The 22,693-nt window shown below is 43.1% G+C and overlaps 1 protein-coding gene across 1 annotated transcript in view; it reads right to left on the reverse strand.

Annotated features, from left to right (window-relative positions):
- The window catches only part of LOC144684285 (EF-hand calcium-binding domain-containing protein 5-like), a 207,835-nt gene that overhangs the window by 16,889 nt on the left and 168,253 nt on the right, over window positions 1–22,693 (reverse strand). Inside the window, exons 13-14 of the mRNA XM_078547914.1 lie at window positions 20,774–20,880; window positions 12,097–12,347 (exon numbers count right to left, since the gene is read on the reverse strand). Coding sequence (XP_078404040.1) covers window positions 12,097–12,347; window positions 20,774–20,880 — 358 coding nt within the window. The remainder of the gene's footprint in view (window positions 1–12,096; window positions 12,348–20,773; window positions 20,881–22,693) is intronic.

A 22,693-nucleotide genomic window follows, 5' to 3' on the forward strand; every position in this document is an offset into this window, starting at 1 on the left:
CCTCCCTGGTTGGCTCCAGAACATGCCATTATCCCTAAAACATTCTATGAATTTGTCGTCTACGTTACCTTTTCCCATCTGATTTTTCCATCTATGTATAGATTAAAAACCCCCATGATATTTGCCATACTTTTCTGACAAGCTCCCACTATTTCTTCTTTGATACCCCATCCTACTATGTGATTACTGTTAGGGAACCTGTACACCACTCCCGCAAATAGCTTCTTGCCTTTATAATTCCTCATCTCTACCCAAACTGCTTCTATATCCTGGTTTCCTGAACTTAGGTCATCCCTCTCTATTGTGCTAATGTCATCTTTAATTAACAGAGCTATCCCTCCACCTTTTCCTAACTTCCTATCCTATCTAAATGTCATATACCCTTCATTGTTCAGGTCCCATCCTGTAGCCATGTCTCTGTAATGGCTACTTATTTATCTCTATTTGCACTATTATTTCATCTGTTTTGTTTTAAGTGCTACATGCTTTCAGATACAGAGCCTTAAATTTTGTCCTTTTATTATTTTTGTAACCTGTAGCCTTATGTATTGGTTTACTTTTTGACTTGTACTCTCCGTCCCTCCCTGTTATGGTCTGTTTATCATTTCCCAAATTAATACCTTCCTCTCTTACCTTGTCTATACTCTTTAATTTACCACATCTTCCCATGTTATGATGTGGCAGGTAATGTGCGCCAGGTGGACCAAATCCACAAGGGAAACTTAGCCACGCTATCACAATGGTTTTGCAATTTGTATTTATTACGAGAAGATTTGGGCACTGAATTTGGAAGTAATGAGTCCACTAATACCTTTAGAGATTTTAAAAATTAAATTAAAACATTAATTAACAAAAAAATTTCAAGCACATATATAAGATTATAGTTACTTAATATTATAACAAATCCCAAAATTCCTAATTAAACTGACTCCCAATACACCCTCTCTGAGGTAACAGTCCAAAATAGATTTTAAATTTAAATAGCAAGCCCGAAAATCTACCACAGCACCCACTTGACAGTGGAATTTCAAAGGCTTTTCTCCAACTTTAGTTATTGGACAAAGCAGACTTCTGCAAACACGGCTGACGGCTTCCCCAAGGCTGTTTTACACACTCCTTTCAGCTCTTATATGTCCCCACAACAACACCTTCCTTCCTTCTTTATATATGTTTCTCTCTCTTTAATCTATAAATTCCATTGTTCTATATGTCTTTGAAAATGTCATTTTCCCATAATATAAAAATCTTTCATGTTGCCTATATGGTCAGTACCTTTTGGGAAAAATAAACAGAATAACTTTACCTTAATTATCTTGTTAGTTGTAAACATCCTACCATCCCTTTGAAACCCAAACAATTCCTTCACTTAACTATAAATGCAAATTTCCTTCACACTCTCCATGCTAAGATCTCATCCATATTTATTGATTAGCATTTCAAATGCCTTTTACCCCTAGCTTCTTTTGATAATTTCAAACTTGCAGCCTATCTGACTCTAATTTAATTAAATCACACAGTGAGAATCATCTACACTCATACCCATAAACTACTTGACAATAAACCACAATAATATTATGAAAATGATTATAGTTTCATGACACATCTGTCCTCACAAAAAAATGAACCGTCATAATTTTAAAAGACGGCTTCTTTTTCTCAACCCATCTTACATTATTTACTATACTTATCTATATAGACAAACCATTACATTACCAGGTACATGCATTAACATAGCAATATATACAAATCCTTTGTATCAACAGAGGTCATTTCAGTCCAGTGTCCAGGTTTTAAATGTCCAGTTTCCTTTCAGCTTTAAACTCTCATCAATGCACCTGTAATTAGTTTTTCTCATCCAGCCACATGTATAATCTGTAAATTAGATGGTTGCAGTAATAAACTCCATCTGAACAGTCTTTCAATGCGGTCTCGACATTTGTCCAGGGGTAAAATTTTTAGATTGGTGGGCAGGCACGCACCTGACCCGACCGAATGTAAAATGACACGCGATATTTCAGTCGGTGGGTGTGCGCCTGCCAACAATTAAAAGGCCTATTAAGGCCATTAAAAAGTTAACTGAAAGAAATTTTCCACTGTCCGTCCAGCCTTACGGTTGGCGGACAGGCTAAAAGGCCAAGCAGCGTAGCACTCTTTTGGAAACCTCACCCACATTTATAAAATCTTTAGTTTAAAAAAAAATCTGTTCATCTCCCTGAGGCAGCTCTGTGCCTCGGAGATCTGCAAATGGCACTTGAGTGTGCAGTTCGCGCTTGCCCTGCTCGCACGCCCTCCCCGCCCGTGCAGGCAGCGCTGAGCACTGCCACTCATGTTATACGCTGGGCGGGCCTTAACTGGCCTGCCAGCATGAAATCACCTTCTGGCCCCGACCGCGGACAGTGGTTGGCTTCCTGACTGCCCCGCTCACCCCCGCCGAGCCAGCCCGACATGGGTTAAATTCTGCTCTAGAGATTTTAAAGGATCATGGTCTGCAAAAACAATTGTTTCTGAAGAATTGCCTGCAACATAAACCTCAAAATGCTGCAATGCTAATACCAGACCCAGAGTGTCCTTTTCAATGGTTGAATATCTTCTCTGTTATACATTCAGCTTTCATGAAAAATATCCTATCGGTTTCTCAACTCCAGTTTCATCTTCTTACAACAGTACAGCACCAATACCTACACCTCTTACGTCAACTGCCAACTTAAGTTGCTTGACATAATTAGGTGCTGTCATAACTGGTATTACAGTCAATACCATTTTGAAACTGTCAAATGCTTTCTGACACTCCAGTGTCCATCGAAACGTCTTGTTCTTTTTTAATAGTTTTATCAATGGAGCAACCACACAGGCAAAATTTGGTACCAACTTTTGGTAAAATCCACTCATGCCCAGACATCTCAAAACTTCTCATTTTGTTGTAGGCAGGGGGAAATTCATGATAGCTTTTACTTTCAGACTCTCGGAGCCACCTTACCATGTCCAATGGTATGGCCTAGATATGTAACTTGCGCTTTTGCAAACTCGCTCTTCACCAAGTTCACCACCAAGTTAGCTTCTTGCTGTCGATCAAACAGTTCTTTCAGATGTTGTAAATGCTCCTCCCACATTTGACTGAAAACTATCAAGTTGTCAACATAAACAGCACAATTGCTCAGTCCTACAATCACTTTATCAGTCTTTGAAATGTTGCTGGTGCATTTTTCATACCTAATGGCACAACTTTAAACTGATATAGTCCATCTGGCATTACAAAAGCCAATATCTCCTTTGCTCTCTCTGATAATGGTACTTGCCAATATCCTCCCAGCAAGTGAATCTTTCTGATAAACCTTGTCCTACTTTCTCAATGCAATCTTTCAACAGTGGAATAGGATATAAATCCGCTTTCATCATTGCATTCACTTTTCGATAATCCACTCACAGTCTTTGTGTTCCATACGGTTTTGGTACCATCACAATAGGTGAACTCCAATTGCTGCAACTCATCTCAATAATGTCATTCTTCAGCATAAATTCAATTTCTTTTTTCACTTGTGATAATTTTACCGGGCTCAACCTATAAGGATGTTGCTTGATTGGAACGGAATTCCCCACATCTACATCATGTATACCTTTGATTTTCCCCAATTTAACCCAACAGATAGTTCTTTGTGACTGCAAAAGCTCTCTCAAGTCACTTCAATTCTTATCTGGAAGGAAACTCAGTATTCAAATTTTAAGCACTTCCTCATTGTTCATTTGAATTTGAGGAAAGTCAATTTCAGAATCTTCCATTCCTACTTCCTTTTCCTGAGACATTGCTACTAATACATCTTCTTTTTGGTTATCCTCCCTATCAAAGTACCTATTGAGCATATTTATATGACACACCCTCTGGGTTTTTCTTCTATCTGGAGTTCTTACTAAATAATTCACTTCACTTAATTTATTTTCAATTTGTTGAGGCACACTAAACCTGGTTTTTAATGGTTTAGTTGATACTGGCAACAAAACTAACTTTTCCCCCAACAACAAAACTGCGAGCTGTGCCCCCCTTATCTGCCTTCGCTTTCATCACCTATGATATATTTAAATGATCCTTAGCTAACTCATGTGCCTTGTTCAATCTTTCTCTGAAGTTTGTCACATAACCCAGGAGAGTAGTTTCTGAATCCTTATCCACTAACTTCTCTTGAATCAACTTAAGTGCACCCCTTACCTCATGACCATAGACTAATTCGAAAGGACTAAATCCTGTTGATTCATTAGGATCATCCCTAATAGCAAATAACAAGAATGGAATACCCCTATCCCAATCTTGTGGATAGTCTTGACTATGAGCCTTCATTATGGTTTTCAAAGTTTGATGCTATCTTTCCAAAGCAGATTGTGATTCAGGATGATAGACTGTTGACCTAAACTGTTTTATCCCCAAGCTTTTCATTACTTCCTTAAACAGCTTTGACATGAAATTTGAACCTTGATCCGATTGTATTTCTTTTGGCAAACCACATCTGATAAAGAATTTAGTCAACTCTTCCACAATTCTCTTTGCTGTAATATTTTGGAATGGTTTTGCTTCCGGAAACCTTGTAGACACATCCATGATTGTCAGCAGGTACTGATGTCCACTTTTAGTCTTAGGGAGGAGCCCTACACAATCGGTCAGGACCCCAGTAAAAGGTTCCTCAATTGCCTGAATCGGAATTAAAGGTGCCGGTTAATCACTGCTTGAGGTTTTCCTGTCACTTGATGTGTGACATGTTCTACAGAATTTGACTACCTTTCTTTGCAATCCAGGCCAATAAGAAATGTTTTTGTACTTTCGCCTGAGTCTCCTTAATTCCTAAATGTCCTCCTATTGGAATTTCATGAGCTGCTCTCAATATTTCATTTCTGTACCCAGATGGTTTAACTATCTGATGCACTAACATCCATTTTTCATCTGCTGAAACATGAAATGGCCTCCACTTCCTCATTAACACATTGGGTTGAATTTTGCCGTCGGCAAGCAGGGGGCGGGGCCGCTCGCCGACACGTAAAATGAAGCGGGGAACCCCTGACGTCATCCCGCCCCATTTAAATCTTCAGGAAGACGGGCCTGAGCAAAATCAGCTGCGGGCCCACCGACCTGTCATTGGCCAATTGAGGCCATTGACAGGATCATTGAAACAATTAAAGGACCTGCCTGTCCAACTTTAAGGTTGGTGGGCAGGCTAGGAGCCCCGGCAGGGAATAGAAAAAACATGAAACCTGATCCACCGGCGCTTCCCGGAGGACGTCACACTGAGCGGGCCTTAATTGGCCCGCCCACGTAAAATGGCGGTGGGGCCTGCTTCTCCGGCGGGGATCAGATCCCCGCCCACCGGAGATTGGGTCGGGCCTGCCCGCCCAGAAGGCAGAAAATTCTGCCCATTACCTTTTAGGTAATAACATTATGGAATACATTCTGCCTCTGTTTCTGAGTAAGCTGTGTGATATAACTGCTTTATTCGTGGATCCTTCTGCTGTAACTCTACCAACTTCCTTGATCTAAACACTTCAGCTTCATTCTCCTCCATTCTCTCTTCCTGAACAATCTTATCAAAGATAGTATCAGCTAATTGGATGTCAGCATCTTTTCCCTAACTTTTAAATTCCTCCTCTTCCTGTTTTAACCTGTGAGTTTGTGATCTTGTTACTATACAATCTAGAAACAATCCAGGATGTTCTTTCTGCAACACCTCTGTTGAGTGCACCTCCACAGGCTGCTTGACTACTGTAAGCATCACATCGTCTGTGACCCAGCTATATCGTTACCTAAAATAAATTGACCCCTGCAATGGGTAATTTTTCCAACAATCACCTCACCTGTTTTCAACTTACTCTTTACATTTATCTTCCACAATGGAAAACGTTTTGTTTCTCCATGAATTCCCCTTATTAATATCTTTTCCTGCAAAATTCCCTCTGGACAGCAAATATCACTATCCCATAACATTAAGGATTGACTAGCTCCTGTATCCCTTAAAATTTGTATATCTTTGCCAACTCCACCTTGTACACATGAAAAAACTTTCCCCTCACAGATGAAATCTTTAAACATGTCTGCAACTTGCCTTTCAACATTCCTTTGAATAGGCTGTGAACCCATTTTCACACCTTCGACTAATACTTGTGCTTGCTTTTCTACTTGACCAAATCCAATCAGTTTGTCTTGTTCTAAAACCTCTGACTTTATAGCACCTTTCGTAGTTCCTACTACTCCACAAGATTTTCCATTTAACCCCCAGGTCATTGACTTCATATGGCCATTCTTATTACAATGAAAACATTTAAGCTTTCTTACATCTCTTCCACTCTCAACACCTTCCTTCCTAGTCTGAGGTGAAATTTTCTTAGAGCCTCCAGCTGTTCCTTCTCTTTCTTGACTACATACCTTCCTCTCACCTTCCCATTTTCTATCCTTCTCAGATTGAAAAGGGTGTCAAAAAAAAGGTTTTGATTTATGGACGTACACATAATCATCGGCTATCTCTGCTGCTAGCTTTGCTGTTTTAACCCTCTGTTCCTCCACACTCCTCACTACTAAAGGAATTGAATCTTTAAATTCTTCCAAAAGAATTACTTCCTAAGAGCTGCATATGTTGTCTCTACCTTTAATGCCCGTATCCACTGGTCAAAATTACTTTGTTTTATTCTCTCAAACTCAATATAAGTTTGATCAAGCTGTTTCCTTATATTCCTAACTTTCTACTGCCTCAGGAACCAATACATATACATTCAAAATAGCCTTTTTTACTATATCATAATTCACCAATACTTCTGACAGTGAAGCATAAACCTCATGAGCTCTACCTGTAAAAGCAATGTCCAGATTTCTTATGGCTATTTCATCTGCTTAGCTATCTTCTCAAATGAGATAAAGAACACTTCCACCTCCCTTTCTTCAAACTTCGGAAGTGCCTGCACAAATATAAACATCTCCCCACTGGGCTTTAGATAGGAAGTGGTCATTTCATCCTCAGAACTTCCCTCAGCCTCTGAGATCTCTTTTTTAACTTCCAGCTTTTTAAGATGATATTCTCACTCCCTCTCCTTCCTTCTTTCCTTCCTTGCTAATTTCTCCAGTGCCAATTTCTTTTCCTGTTTTCTTTCTCTCTCCTGCCTTTTGCTTGCTCCCTCTGAAATGCCCGGTCCTTTTCTTTTGCTTCCAATTCCGGTTTTTTCATTTCCATTACTTGTTCATGTTCAAGCCTCTTCATTTGTAACTGAAAGCTCACTATCCCCAGCTGTGACTCACTAGTTTCAGGTATCCCTTCCAAATTCAAATGCTGTGCTATCACTTCAATTATGTCTGCTTTCTTTGGTCCTACAGTTAATCTCAACTGCAACTTATCCACCAATTCTGCTAACTTAGCCTCAGATACTTTTTGTAAACCAATCAGAGTTAAGTCTTCTGCTCCCAGAAAAGTCTTAGCTATGGATAAAGCCATTTTTGCAGTCTCACCACTTTAAAATCCCTCAACACCAACTCCTGAGTTCTATGTTCTTCTTGTACTCGTAGCCTTAAGATTCATCAACTCCAAGCCAATCAAAGAATTTCAAATATCCCACAAAGAGCCTACAGTTTTAAGATGACATGGCAGGTGATGTGTGCCAGGTGGACCAAATCCACAAGGGAAACTTGGCCATGCTATCACAACAGTTTTGCAATTTGTATTTATTACGAGAAGATTTGGGCACTGAATTCAGAAGTAATGAGTCCACTAACACCTTTAGAGATTTTAAAAGCTAAATGAAAACATTTATTATTAAAAAAAAGATTTAAAGCACATACATAAGATTATAGTTACTTAATATTATAACAAATCTCAAGATTCCTAATTAAACTGGCTCCCAACTACACACCCTCTCTAAGGCAATAATTCAAAATAAATTTTAAATTTAAGTAGCAAACCAGCAAATTTACCACAGCATCCAGTCAACTTTAGTTACTGGACCCAGCAGACTTCTGCAAACATGGCTGAAGGCTTCCCCAAGGTTAATTTACACACTCCTTTTAGTTCTTATATGTCCCTACAACATCACCTTCCTTCCTTATACATGTTTCTCTCTCTTTAATCTGTAAATTCCATTGTTCTATATGTCTTTGAAAATATACTTTTCCCATAATATAAAAATCTTTCATGTTGTCAATAGGGTCAGTACTTTTTGGAAAAAATAAACATAATAACCTTGCCCTATTTATCTTGTTAGTTGTAAACATCCTACCATCTCTTTGAAACCCAAACGACTCCTTCACTTATCTAAAAATGCAAATTTCCTTCACATCCTCCATGCTAAGACCTCGTCCATGTTTACTCATTAGCATTTCAAGTGCCTTTTACCCCTAACTACTTTTGACAATTTCAAGCTTGCAGCCTATCTGACTCTAATTTAATTAAATCACACAGACAGAACCATCTGCCTCACACCCACAAACTTACTTGATAATAAATCACAATAATACCAACTGTATAGCTCCCACTTTCCCCAGTACCCCACAAACCAGAACCCACTTCTCCCACGCCAGTCCATGAGCCACACATACATCTGTCTAATCTTATTTGCCCTATGCCAATTTGCACGTGGCTCAGATAATAATCCAGAGATTATTACTTTGAGGTCTGCTTTTTTAATTTGGTACCTAGTTCCTCATACTGACTAAACAGAATTTCTTTCCTTGTCCTACCTATGTCGTTAGTATCTACATGGACCACAACAACTGGATCCTCCCCTTCTCACTGCAAGTTCCTCTCCAGCCCTGAGCAGAGCAGATGTCCCAAACCCTGGTACCGGGTAGTGTCCTGCTATTTCTCACCCTCCCTTATGTTGCGCAGTGTCTGCAGTTTGGTTTCCAGATCAATAATCCTGATCCAGAATTCCTCTAGCTGCAATCTCTGCAGATGTTTTTGTCCTGGATAGCCTTGGTGTCCTAAAACTCCCACATTCCAAGCTGTAACATAACACCTGACCTGCCATTGTTACTTATGTTATTTAGTTAATTTAGTTTAATTACTTTCTTAAAAAACTTAGAGTAATTCCTATGTATGCTACAATTTACTGTGTTTATTAAATGTTCGTACCACTGACAATTAAAAGTTACATGTTTCTTAACTACACAGTTATGTGTTTTAGGTGTTTAAAAGTAAAATGAAATAATTTAAGTTTTAGTTCTATTCTATTTATAGATCTACCTTAACTCTTGTGTCTTAAACTAGCTATTGACACACTGTCCCTAATACTAAGTACTTACTGGCCAATCAACTTACTATCAACTCACAAAAGCACAGTGCCTATACTATTTTAAATCCTAGGAACAAATTGAAACTTAACCACTTACTAGATACTCACCATCAACAGCTAGCTTCTTCTCCAACTAATCAAATTGCTTCTTTGCTGTGATGTCACTATTTGTTTTTTCAAGTTGCTTTCAGACTCCCAACTGCCTCTCCACCTGTGCTGTTTTCAATCTCCTGACTGCCTCTCCACTCATGCTGTTTTCAGATTCCCCAGAATGTGACAATGTCTAGAGAAAAGGCTTTGTTTCTGGACCAAACTTTACTCCACCACAGATGGGACTTGAACCCATAACCTCTGGCTTAGGAGGCCAGTGTCTTTTCCATTAGGCCACAAGGGCTGTATAATCAGCAATAGGCTTTTAATTAATCCACAAAAAGTTGCCTCTCACCAACTGAGAAACTATATCAGGTGCATAATTTGATGAATATACAGCACACAAACTTTTATCTACAAAGCCTAACTTTATGATCCAAGTAACTTACATAGTGAAATGGCACAATGTTACTTTTCTAAAAGCATGAGTAACAAGTGAAAGCTCACCACCGATTACACCGTTGTGGTGTTAACTATTTAAAATAGAAGCATGTTTTAGTTCAGACAACAGATTGATGTAAACCATTTAGGTGGTGCATCATGTTCAATAAAAAGATTTGTGCACAGTTCACTCACTGAGTCATGTTTTGTTGCAAAGTGTTAGAGTGAGAATGCAAGAGGGAAAAAATGTAAAATTTAAACAGAAATAATTCACTGAATAATCCCAAATAATAGCTCCTTCCATTTTCTTGGCAATGCTAAAGCCATAAAGTACAACAGAGACCAGAATGGTCTCCAGATGGTGGTCATCTTTTAAAATTCTATAGACTCTGGAATGGTTCCTGCAGATTGGAAGTTGGCAAATGTAACTGCACTATTTAAGAAAGGAGGGAGGGAGAAGAAGGGGAACTATAGACTTGTAAGCATGATATCAGTGATAGGGACAATGCTAGGGTCTATAATAAAGGATGTGATAGCAGGACACTTAGAAAATAATGGTAGGGTTGGGCAGAGTCAACATGAATTTATGAAAGGGAAATCATGTTTAACAAATCAGTTTGGAGTTTTTTGAGGATATGACTAGTAGAATAGATAAGGGGGAATCTGTGAATGTGGTATATTTAGATTTTCAGAAAACATTTGATAAAGTCCCACACAAGAGGTTAGTAAACAAATTTAGAGCACATGGGATTGGGCGTGATATACTGGCATGGATTGAGAACTGGTTAATGGACAGAAAACAGTGAGTACGAATAAACGGGTCATTTTCATGTTGGCGGGCTGTGATGAGTGGGGTACCACAAGGATCACAAGGGCCCCAGCTATTCACAATTTATATTGGATACGTGGATTAAATGTAATATTTCCATTTTGCAGATGTCACAAAACTAAATGGAAGTGTGAGTTGTGAGGAAGAAGCATAGATACTTCAAGGAATTTGGAGAGGTTAAGCAAGTGGGCAAAAATTTGGCACATGGAACATAATGTGGAGAAATGAGAGGTTATCCACTTTGGTACAAAAAACAGAAATACAGGGTGGGGTTTTCCAGTCTTGCCCACGGCAGGGCTGAAAATTTCCACCCAAAGCCAACGGATCTTTTGCTGGTCTGTCAAATTTTCTGGCTCGCCCGTGACAATTCCTGACAATTCTGTGACAAAATTCTTAGAGGGCTTGACAGGGTAGATGCAGGAAGGATGTTTCCTTTTGCTGGGGGTGGCATAGAACTAGGGCACACAGCCTCAGAATAAGGGGCAGGCAATCTAGGACTGAGATGAGGAGCAATTTCTTCACTCAGGTGGTGGTGAATCTTTGGAATTCTCTGCCCCAGAGGACTGTGGAGGCCCAGTCATTGAGTATGTACAAGACTGAGATTGATAGATTTGTACATAGTACAAACACCAAGGGATACAGGGATAGTGCAGGAAAGTGGTGTTGAAGTAGGTGGTCAGCTAGGGTCTCATTGAATGGCAGAGTGGGCCTGAAGGGCTGAATGGCCTACTCCTGCTCCTATTTCTTATGTTCTTGTTCTTAGAAGGAAAAAGCAAGGACCAAACAGAAACTCTGTAGGCCAACAACTTAGTTGAAAATTGTGGAGGCCACAATTCATATTCAATGATCTTTTCCTCTTGGTATGATCAGAGAATTTAGAATTAAGTTCCTCGGTTATAGGTTCAATCTTCTGAACTGGAGTTTGTGGACTCTTTACTTACACGACTGACTGTCAGTGGAGCACTTTCATTGTAGGTGCTTTGCGGGTATTAATGTTACCTTTATGATGTGGGAGTTGGGTAGGGGAGTTGTGCTGAGCCTGAGGTGACTGTTCTTTCCGAGCATATTTCACTGCATTCAAGTTGCTGGTTATAGGATAAAACCCATTTCTGACATGAGACTGATATAACTCTGACACCAGAGTTACTTGGAAATTGGAATTACACTATCTTTCCTGTCAGCAAACGGGTTGGAATCAAGAATGGTTACAGCACAGAAGAAAGCCATTGAGTCTCTGTAAGAGCAACTCAGCTAGTCCCACACCCTCACTTTTTCCCTGTAGCCCTACAACAATTTTATCCAGATAATTATCCAATTACCTCTTGAAAGCCATGACTGAATCTGCCACCACCACATTCTTAGGCAGTGCTTTCCAGATCCTAACCAATCTGACCTCCAGTTGGAAACAATGCATCTACCCCAGCTGATTCATACTCTTGCCATGTTATTGGTCTAGATTCCCAAAAAGAATAGATGCAAATCACTACCTAAGAGCCATATCTGTGGTATCCCAGTAGACATTCTTACGATTATGTTGCAGGCTTCATGAAGAATCTTCAGCATCCTCCGTAGGCCAGTGTACTCATATGCCATGAGTTGCTTTTGCTTCCCAAGATTAATTTCAAGTACTGCCAGAGCTCTCCCTGTCACGTCTCGCAGAGGAACACAAATACACCTTCCTTTATGTGTCTTAGTGTAAACTACTTCTGAAGTATCAGCGCATCTGAAGAGGTAGTTTCTGATTGAAAAAGATACTGAACATTAGTTTAAAATTGTAAATGTTTGCTGTAGAGCAACCAGATAGGTTATTATCTGACCACTAATAAACAGATGGTAACTCACTAAAGGGGACTTTTGTCTTGTCTGTATACTTGCATTTAATTTCAAAACTGCCTTTCATTAAAATGGGTTGCATTGGAGCTAATATGATTCTGGCCTAGTAGCACAATGGTTATCAATTGATATATGTCACTCTGGTGAGTTGCGAAATTGAATTCAATAAAATTGGTAATTTTCACATGGAAAAAATACTATGAAAACTGCTGAATGCCATAAAACCCAACTGGTTTATGAATGTGTGGCAGGGAAGGTAACCTATCACCCCTACCTAATTTGGCTTATAAATAACTAGACCACTCTTAATATTCTCTGAAGTGAGCAAGTGACTTCAGTTGTATGTTACAATTGCTAGAAAGTATTGTGATTGCAAGAACTGCAGCAGTTTGCGAGTGCCCACCAGTCATTGCAAGGTGATTAGGGAATGTCGTAAATGTAGTCTCACCAGTGATACTCATCCTGAAAACAAAAAAAAAATCTTTAGAGGGAAACATTCAACATTATTGCTTTATCATGGGGTGTATTATTCTCTTTTCATGAATACTAGGCTGAATAAAAATTGTTCAGCAGCAGGCATGAACCTGCCGCCAGTGCTATTTAATGGGATCATCAACTACTTAAAGGTTAGTTGCTGGTTGATGTTTTCTGGCTGTTGCAATGATTCTACAAGAGTTTCATGCTTTCTAAGTTGTTTAAAAGTTGAAAAAGTCTACAGGGAGTGGTGTGGCAGTACTCAAAGAGTTTTTGCTCATTTTAAGGCTTCTGCACAAACTAGCTGCTCACAAACATGTGTGCATTGCTAGGCATTTTCTTTGGAATACAGTATGACTTGGAGAATGAGTAGAGGTACTACAGAGCAGACAAGCTACTGGAAGAGGTAGGAGGAGGTCGGAGAGAAGGGTTCTCTTTCAGGAGGTCATACCTACCCAGCGTGTTCAGGGAGAAAGTCTCCTACTAGAGCCTCAGTTAAGGATGAATGTATGACATACCTGCGCTTCAGCAGGGAGGTCCTCACTGAAATCTGCAGCCTGCTGCAGCCACAATGGACACTGCATGACAGGACAAGGTCCACATTTCGGGGGATGAAATTTATGCATCTGACACTTTCCAGGCTGGAGCTGGAAATGTGTGTAACATTTCGCAGTTGCTGTCCACTATCATGTAAGAGAGGTCATTGAGGCTCTCTGTTCAATGAGAGCCAACTACATTTCACTCTTTCTTGCCAGAGACAAGTATCTGGCTTCGCTAAGATTGCAGGTTTTCACATGGTGTAAGAGCCACTGACTGCATATACATCACCTTGTGGCACTGCGTATCAACTCCATTCTATACTGGAACCGAAAGAGATTTCACTCCCTCAATGTTCAGATGGTATATGACCATAAGCAGGAAATCATACATGAAAATGCTCAATATCCTCACAGCAGTCATGATGCTTTTGTTTTGCAGCAGTCTGCTGTGTCAACTACATTTGAGCCATCATGGCAAATCAAAAATGGGCGACAAGAGATAGGAGCTGATAATATGTCTGACTCCAGTTAGCAACGTATGCGCATATCCACAGCATGCATACAATGAAAGACAGGCTGCCACAGAAAATATGATAGAGGAGACTTTCTACTGCTTGGACTGCTCTGCAAGAGTCCTGCAGTACTCCGTAGAGTAGGTGGCATCATGCATGACACACTGCACAATTCATAAGGGGCTTTTGCATCGGCTGTATGGTGAGCAGCTGAGGAGGATGAGCATGAGCAGGAGGAGTAGGGAGAGGAAGATGAGAAAGAGGTAGGAAGGAGGCAACATAGACAGCTCCATTCTGTCCGGGTTATCTTGAAGAACTCAACTAAGTGCATTAGCAGTAACCACAGCTCCAATTCTCCATTCGCCAGTGCCAGGACCTTACCTTCCCTCTGTCACTGCTCATCACAGCATCCATCTGGCAACAATGTAAAAATAAAATAAACATTATAAACCAAAGTTATAAATGAAATTATGCTATGCTCCACACACAAACCAAGTTATTACCTTTGAGGTTCTCATGTAAGGTCACAGATCTGAAACAAAACACTGTCTTTCACTCCACCGCATTTTCTGTTATTTCAGATTTCCAGCATCTGCAGTATTTTGCTTTTGTAATCACCCTTGACGCCTGCATTCTCCATACCTTTGCGTATCCTAATATTCCAATGCAGTGCTGCTCCAATGGTTGCAGCATGGCTGGTGGAGGTCTGCTGTCTTTCAGTGGCAAATACCACAGATACCCTTGGAGGATGATCTCGAGCAGCTCTGGGCCTAGAAGGTACCATCTTGGTATGGGCGTTAGCCCAACTGGCTGGTTGATAGACCATAGCAAGAGCACTGGCAGAGTGGCAGGGGTGGGAGGACAAATAGTGTTTTCTGAGGGAGGACAGCAAGCTTTCCTGGGCAATGCCTCAACAACACTTATCTGTTGGAGGACAGGTTGCTGGATCTCTTACACCCTGCAAGTCTCTTGCACACTGTAATTCACAGCTATGCTGGCAGCAAGCTGACCTTGCAATCTCAGCTTCCACTGCAGTATTCAGAGATTGACTGCTGCTTGTGCTACAATTGTAGCTGTGACAACAGTCATCAGATGCTACATTGTAGTTGGGTCCACAAGTGTGCAAATGGAGTTGGCCACCACTTCCAGGATAGAAAGGGCAGGCTTCAAGTTTTATGTAAAGCTCTGTGCCAAGTTGATGCTAGACTCCGTCAGGCTCTACGATATGCACCAAGCATTTTGTTCGGCATGCCCATCAGTGTTCTTGTATAGGCTGCCCCATTGAAGTCCTCATCCGAGTCCTCTGCAGCAGAACCCGTGTGTGGCCTCACACTCCAGTGAACTGGCACTTGCACTGTCCTTGCCCCCTGCCCCTAGTTGCAGCCCATTCATGTCCGGTGACTCGCCACATACAGATCACACATCTAATCCTTCTTCTAAAATATGCAGCGCCAGCATCTCATTTGGCAGCTGTTAAATCAAATCATGGTGCTGTGTCTTCATTATCACTGTCACCTTGGTGTTCCTCTATTGCCTGGCCAGGCTGCATCCCTTGAATGTTTGAAAGGAAAATGCACAAGGGTAAGGTTATGATGCAAGGTCCGGGTGAAATTAAGGTGCTTACACTATCTGCAGTTTGTAAATCAGAAATGAGTGTGGATTGAGAGGAATATGAGAAAAAGGACTAGGCATGAGCATACTGTTATCTTTGATGGTTTCAGCTCTGCCTCTGACCATGGCCTCAGCAAAGGGTATCCCATCAATGGCCAGTGTTGTCTCCTCCATCGGGATTAAGGCATGTGGGTTCGCCTGTCTTCCCCTGGATAGCACCTGCTTCCTTTAGTTGTGTGCCATGTTGTCCTGCGACAGAGAGGAAGGTGTGTCAGTGAGTGTCGTGCAATCTGTTTGACCGATGTGCCTGTCATGAGTGAACATCTGGCAGCGTGTGCAAGCTGTGAGATGTGGGTATGTGGCTTGTGAGGATGGGGTGAAGCATCTGAGTTTTCGGGTGGAATCATCTTAGATTTACACTAAATGCGGCAGCAGGCATGTAAAAAATTGTTTTACCTGCCGGCCGCAATGGCACGTTTTCTTGCTGTATTGTCCCCTTCCTGCCTCAAATTATGCAGTCACAGGAAACACGCTGATTGCTGGTGGGTGGTCTCCAATTGGCCTGCCACACTGTTACCTCGCCACTTCCTCATGCCAGATGTTATATTTAAAATGCAGCCGCGTGCAACCTTCTCAATGCTTGCAGTTCAGGACTGCTCCAGTCAAGACACAGCCCCAAAGGCCAGGAAGATTTTAGCCCCATGGTTCAGTGGCGCATCCCTGGTACACCTCCTGGACACCGTGGAGACCCGCCGTGATGTCCTCTACCCCCGCTCTGGCTGCTAGAAGTGCATCAGTCTCACCACTCCAGCTTGGGAGGTGGTGGCAGAGGTGGTCAGCACCAATGCTGCGCGCAAGAGGTCGGCCATTCAGTGCAGAAAATGGATGAATGATCCCATCCGTGCCGCCAGGATAAGGCAACCATCTCATCAATCTCAACTCACCCACTCACAAGCCCATCACACACTTACTGGAATCTCACTCACTGCCAGCTCAAGGGACATCACCACTCACTCTCTCACACACACCCTCACATCTCCATCCAGCCTCATTTCTTCTGGAGACTGCCTCCTCATCCTGTCCATGGCTCCACTCCACACACACATAAGCCTGCCATCCTTCTCACTTGGCCTGGCATGTGCCTTGCTCACACTCTCTCCATCTGTCTTTATGCAGGACAAGATCATGCACAATCACTGGGAGAGGTCTCAGACTGGTGAAGGGTGGGGTTGGAGTGCCGGACATCAACCCCCTCACTCCACTCAAAAGTTGAACCTTGGAGCTGGCCAGAGAGGACATCAACCATTCCTGCAGCGACAGTGAGGTTGGTGGCAAACCCCCGCGTCAGGATACTGCACCACATCGTCCCTCTCGAAATGAAACTCTGAGTCCACTGTTCTGTGTTCAACGTGGCTGTCAAGCACTGATAATCTTCACTTTCTCTCCTAGACACATCTGACACATCGCACCCAGGCAACCGCAACTCTGACCCCAGCGCTGAAAATACCCGGGACCTTGAGGGCCGCAGCAGTGAAGACTTGTCACGGCGCTCACCCACACCTTCCACCAGTGCAGTGACACACACCTCAGTGGGACCTAGATGTAAAGTAGCCTCAGGATCACAATCTGGTGAACACACCACACAACCTGCCCCACAGCAGGCGGAGCAGGGACATCCTTGGTCACCGACAGTCGGAGGACTGCTGGAGGAATGGAATCTGCTGAGTCCATGTCAGATGATGACTCTGGACTGGGTCCTCAATCATTTGGTGGAGCTGCAAAGGCAATCATGGGAACATCAGGAAGCGATGTCTGGTGCACTCCTCAGATTGCAAGGCACAATGGAGAAGCCTGTCTGCCTTCAGTACGAGGTGATAGCGCCAGCATGCCAATGCATCATGGTCAATACTGGAAGAATGGAGGCCGCCATTCAGACCTTGTTCCAGGACATCGGTCCTGCACTGCTGCGTGGGCTGAGCTCCATCGCTGGTGCCATAGTTGGCCTACAGCAGTGTCAACGCAAGAGGGGTACGGGGCAGCTTGATCTCAATCCAGCTTTCCCTTCTCCTCAAGAGGTCAGCCAGGGGCCCTTGGGCACCCATAGCGAGGAGGACCAGCAGCTCGACACCCCAGGGCCATCCACCCAGGTGACTCTGGGAATTTCCAGCTGATCCAAATCGCATCTTCCTGTGACTCACACAGCTCCAGCTCCACAGGCCAAGGAGGGTGCAGCTGGCCCACAGCAGGACACCCAAAGCAGGACGGGGCCCTCCAGGTCTTGCCCTCCAGAGGACACCCGCCAAGGTCATCACAGACAGGGTGTAGCTATCAGCAGGCTGCCTCCAACTCCGCTGTGGATGTTGGGGGAGCACCAACACGTAGTGGCAGGGTTAGGAAGGTTAAGAAGATGTAGTTGCACAGCCTGGGCATGGGTGTTAATCACTTATACATAATGTTCACTATTATAAATAAACTCCCAAGAATGTCTCCTTGCCTATGGCTCTTTGTTATGATGACCAGTGTTTGTGTCACTCAGATGTGAAACCTTGGCTCCTGTATAAGATAAAGTTGTCTCAGTCCAGGGCTTCTTCCCTGTGCAGTGTGTAACCTTCAGAACAAAGTGACGGTTCGGCTTCACACTCACTGGGCACATTAGCGATGCCTGCTCCTCGATGGTGCTTGTTATTGCTGCCAGAATGTCGTGGGCAGGCATTTCATAGTTCTGTCATTCTCTCTGTGTGCTCTCAGCACCTTTGAGGTGGGGCTGGCCCCCCACAGGATCTGTGTCCGGTGATGGTGTGCCCCTGAACGTAACAGATGCTGAAAGCTGTCAAAGGATCAGGTGCATTTAAAGTTTCATGGCTGCCTCTCCACGATATGGCCCTGATCACAGAGCGCAGGCGAGCTGCCCTCAGCCAGACAGGAGTCAGACAGTGTTAAGATCTATGGAGTGTCCTCACTGCATGTTGTCATCATCCTCCTGGAATCTAGCGACAGTTAGGGCCTCTGCTGCGTCTCCATGACATGAGCCTGAGCACTGAGGTTATGTTCACTGCCATTATCCACACTGGAGTCAAACATTCACAGATGCAAGGTGAGGATGTCAGGATTGTCCTCACTGCATCTCATCATCATCATCCTCCACGAATCCTGTGGCTATGAGGGCCTCCCGAGCATGCCTGCCTCATCTGGCCACACGAGGAAAAACTTTTACATGGAGTGGTTAGGATTTGGAATGCACTCCCTCCCTGATATTGTGGGGGACACAGATTCAAATTAGTGTTCAAAAGGAAATAGGATAAATACTTGGAGAAACAAATATAGGGAAACAGCGGGTATGGTGGGGGGGGGCGGGGGGGGGGGAGGGAGGGCATGTGGGGCGTTGTGGTAGGACTGACTGGATCCCTCCTCAAAAGAACTGGAGCAGACTCAAAGGGCTGAATGGCCTCCTTCTGTACTGCAATGTTCTATTCTATAGGATCCAAAGCATAGGTCTCGCAAAAAACTAGATTTTAAGCACAAACGTGTCTCTGTGCCTTTCACAGAAAAACATTTACCCCTCATAGAAAGTCCAACAGCAAATGTATAATAAATAGAATCAACATTTGGATTATTTGCACACCACTGGTACTTCATTAACAAATAATAAAAACAGAAAATGCCGCAAATAGTCAGCAGGTCAGGCAGCATCTGTGGAAAAAGAGTTAAAGAGCTGCATTTTAGCAACCCTCTCAAGATTGGGCTGAGAGATGGGAGGGCTCATAAAAAGGCAGCAGAAGGCATCAGGTGGGAAGCCCGATATTTTCCTGCCATCACGAGATATTCTCAGAGGCGGTAAAGGCAGTGGCATTGGCTGTTAGCGGGCCAGAGGCAGACGGCCAATTAATTTAATTGAGTGGAAAATTAATGGCCACTGCTTGCATTTAACTGGGGTTGGGACGGGACCCCAAGTGTGGAGACTACTAGGTAAACTGTGGCAATCTTCCAGAAGGTTCCTGAGGTGGGCTGTCTTATCTCTGCTCTTCATGATCCCGGGAGATCCATCCCACCCCTCAGGCAGCAGTGGGCCTCTGCTCTGACACCACCGCTGGAAGGTCCGATCACAGGGTTTTGCCTGGCTAGCCCTGGAAGATTAAGAGAAAACCTTCCTGATCTTTGAGGGTGCCTCAACATGGGGGCGCTCTCTCCTTCCCCCTGCCACGTGAGCAGGGGCTACGCCTATTAGTTGGGCTGTCAGCTGCAAGAGGCAGGCCGCCATTGTTAATTGGATGGCGACCCCCGTGCAGCTTCTTAACTGGCTGCTCACAGTAAAATCACCCCGGGCCATGTTGTCCACCTGCATGGGCTCGGGACCTGCTTTTGGTCCCCATGGGGGTACTGCACTCTTGCTGGTAAAATTCCAGCTCAGGTTTCAGATTGGTTACAAAAGACCATCAGCCTGATGTGCTACGCTGAATTTTACTGGCCCCTAGGAGGCTTGTGGGGAGGCAAGGGCTGGGCTAGTAAAATTGTGGCGAGCCGAGGTGGATCAGCCGTCGGGAAATTTTACTGAACTTGGGATCGGAATTGGCAGGCTGCCTGCCACTAGGATTCCCCAATTTACATATGAAAAGGGCCTATTAAGGGCCATTTTATCAGGCCATCAGCATCTTGCTGATAGCACACTGACCAATGGGCAGGAAAGGCAGACTTGCAACCCCAGTGATTTCCCTGGAGGGGTTTTCCCTCCAGCAAATCAAACCCTCAATTTTTAAAAATGTATTTTTCCTTATCTGCTGAATGCAGCAGGTCTCTAACCTGCCTCAACAGTGGTCACCACTCCTGGTGGCGCTGCTGAGCTGCTGGTCCTCTGATTCGGCCGGCAGCTCTTAGGAGCAAGGTAATTGGCTGCCAGCTGTAAAATTGTGAGGTAAGTCCCGCTGGCCACCTCTGCGTGCCAGTGACCCACTTTCTCGAGCCAGCTGCCCGACTGGCAACATTCAGTTAGCTAATTCTGTTTCCCTCCACAGATGCTGCCTGACCTACTGAGTCTTTCCAACATTTTCTGCTTTTATTTCTGATTTCCAGCATCCACAATGTTTTCCTTTTGTAGGGGCTTCAAGGTTGTGTGGAGCAACTGAAGCGTGAGAAATCCAGTTTTTCTCATCCACATCCAAAGCTGAGGAGCCATATGTTCATTCGTAATAGCGGCAGACCTGAAGAAATTGTCCTTCCTCTGCAGGGTTATTGGAGGCACATGCACGTCTGACCATCCTTCATCAAAGTCATTTTCCGTTGTCATTGTTTTGCATAGCACATAATCCTTTGGAGGTAAAAATCATAGGTTAGTGGAAAGGAACTTTGCCATCATTTCATTACATTCAGTATCTTTGGACTATAGTTGACAATAGCACAACATTTTTGGCGGTATACACCAGCATTTTTAGAAAAACATATTGCCTAACGTATTTGGCAGACCAGTCGCTCCAGTGGTAGGATACAGTGATTGAATTGAGAGGGTTTGACTTGGAATTGCCTTAATATTTGACTGACTTGTACAGGTACTAATCAGGTCAAAAACTGAAAGTGATATCTTTCCAATCCAAGCTAAACGTTCCTTAATTTACAATAACAAATATTGAGCGATATTGACAGTTTATGGAGAATTGATGGTCAATCAAGACCAGCTAGTCTAAAAGTAACAAGACTCCAAGAGGCAATAAAACAGAGGTTATACAATTTTGCTTCAAAATTATTTAAAAAAAATAAATTATTTAGCTTCAGGCAAATCTGCTTAACTAATACACTATATATGTCATTTAACTAGAAACAAAGAGATATCTATGACTGTGACAAGAAATGATACTGAATTAACTGACATGATCTTAAATGAATGCTAAGTGTAGGGAAAAGGTTTAACTGCATTCGTAGACACAAAAAAGAAACATTTGGAATGTTGGGTGTGGTAGTAATGATTCCAGTACTGAAGTAACAATACTGAACATTAAATCCCACCACAACAACCATGAAAGCTATTAAAAACTATGAAAACATTGTTAAAAATTCAATTAGGTAAGAATTGTCCTCCAAGTAAGGGGATTTGTCACCTCCCCCTGATCTATCATACATGTGTTTGGCTCAATGGGTGGACTCTTGTGAAGCTCCTGGAGCAGGAAATGAAGTGAGCGGGACCACTTAATTGTGTGGGAAGCCAAAAGTCAGCTCCCGACGATGGGATGAAACTACAGAATTAAGTTGCCATGGGATTGAAGATGGATCAGGTTTCCCAATGGCAAGCATCAGGAACCCATTACATTTGCATGTCGTGTATGCTCATTAAAAGGCAACCTCACCTGAATTAAATGTATCTTTCCAATTAAGTAATCAGCAAATGAGAAATACATGCTTTTGGATTCTTGACTGCTTAAATGTGGCATGCAGCAGGCAAGGCTTCCTGGTGGATTTGGACTGAGTCGGAGCAGCTTTTTCTTCTATGGGTAACTTTGTTCAACTATTAGAAAGGAGGCATTGACGATTGAGATCAGGAGGCAGCAGCCAAACAGGAATGGGGCACAGCTAACTGTGGGAGGGAGAGAGGTGGCAGTCCTATGAAGTGTCATGGGGGACAGAGGGAGGAAGCAGCACTATAAAGGGACGGTCAATGCTGAAAGACGTTAGAGCAAACATGATAATGGGGAGATCAGAGTTATACAGGGAAGATCAATGGTGAAGTCTTGAGAGTCGAAGGTAACAGAAGGACGTTCAACTTTGATAGAGGGAGGGTTGAGGATGATAGATAGCAGACTAATGGTAATGGGGAGTAGTTCCACTGTGCCTGGGGAAAGTTTGAGGGTCAATGGTAAGGGTGATGAAGGTGAGTTGAAGGTCACCAAAGGCAGGGCAAGGATGATGGAGTGAGGATCAAGGGTGATGGAGGGAAGGTCAAAGGTGATTGAGGGATGTTGGAGAGTGATGGCTTTCAATTCCAGGGTCACTATGCGAGTGTTCACAGTAATGGCTGCGTCATCAAGAAATCCTCCGCAATGAACCACAAGGATGGAGTTGACTATGGTGGGGTGCGGGAGATCAGGGTGTGGCTGATGTTAAGTATAGGGCTTCCCATTGGTCAAAAGTGC

The sequence above is a fragment of the Cetorhinus maximus genome, chromosome 9 (genome assembly GCF_964194155.1).
Source record: "Cetorhinus maximus chromosome 9, sCetMax3.hap1.1, whole genome shotgun sequence".
NCBI lineage: Eukaryota > Metazoa > Chordata > Chondrichthyes > Lamniformes > Cetorhinidae > Cetorhinus > Cetorhinus maximus.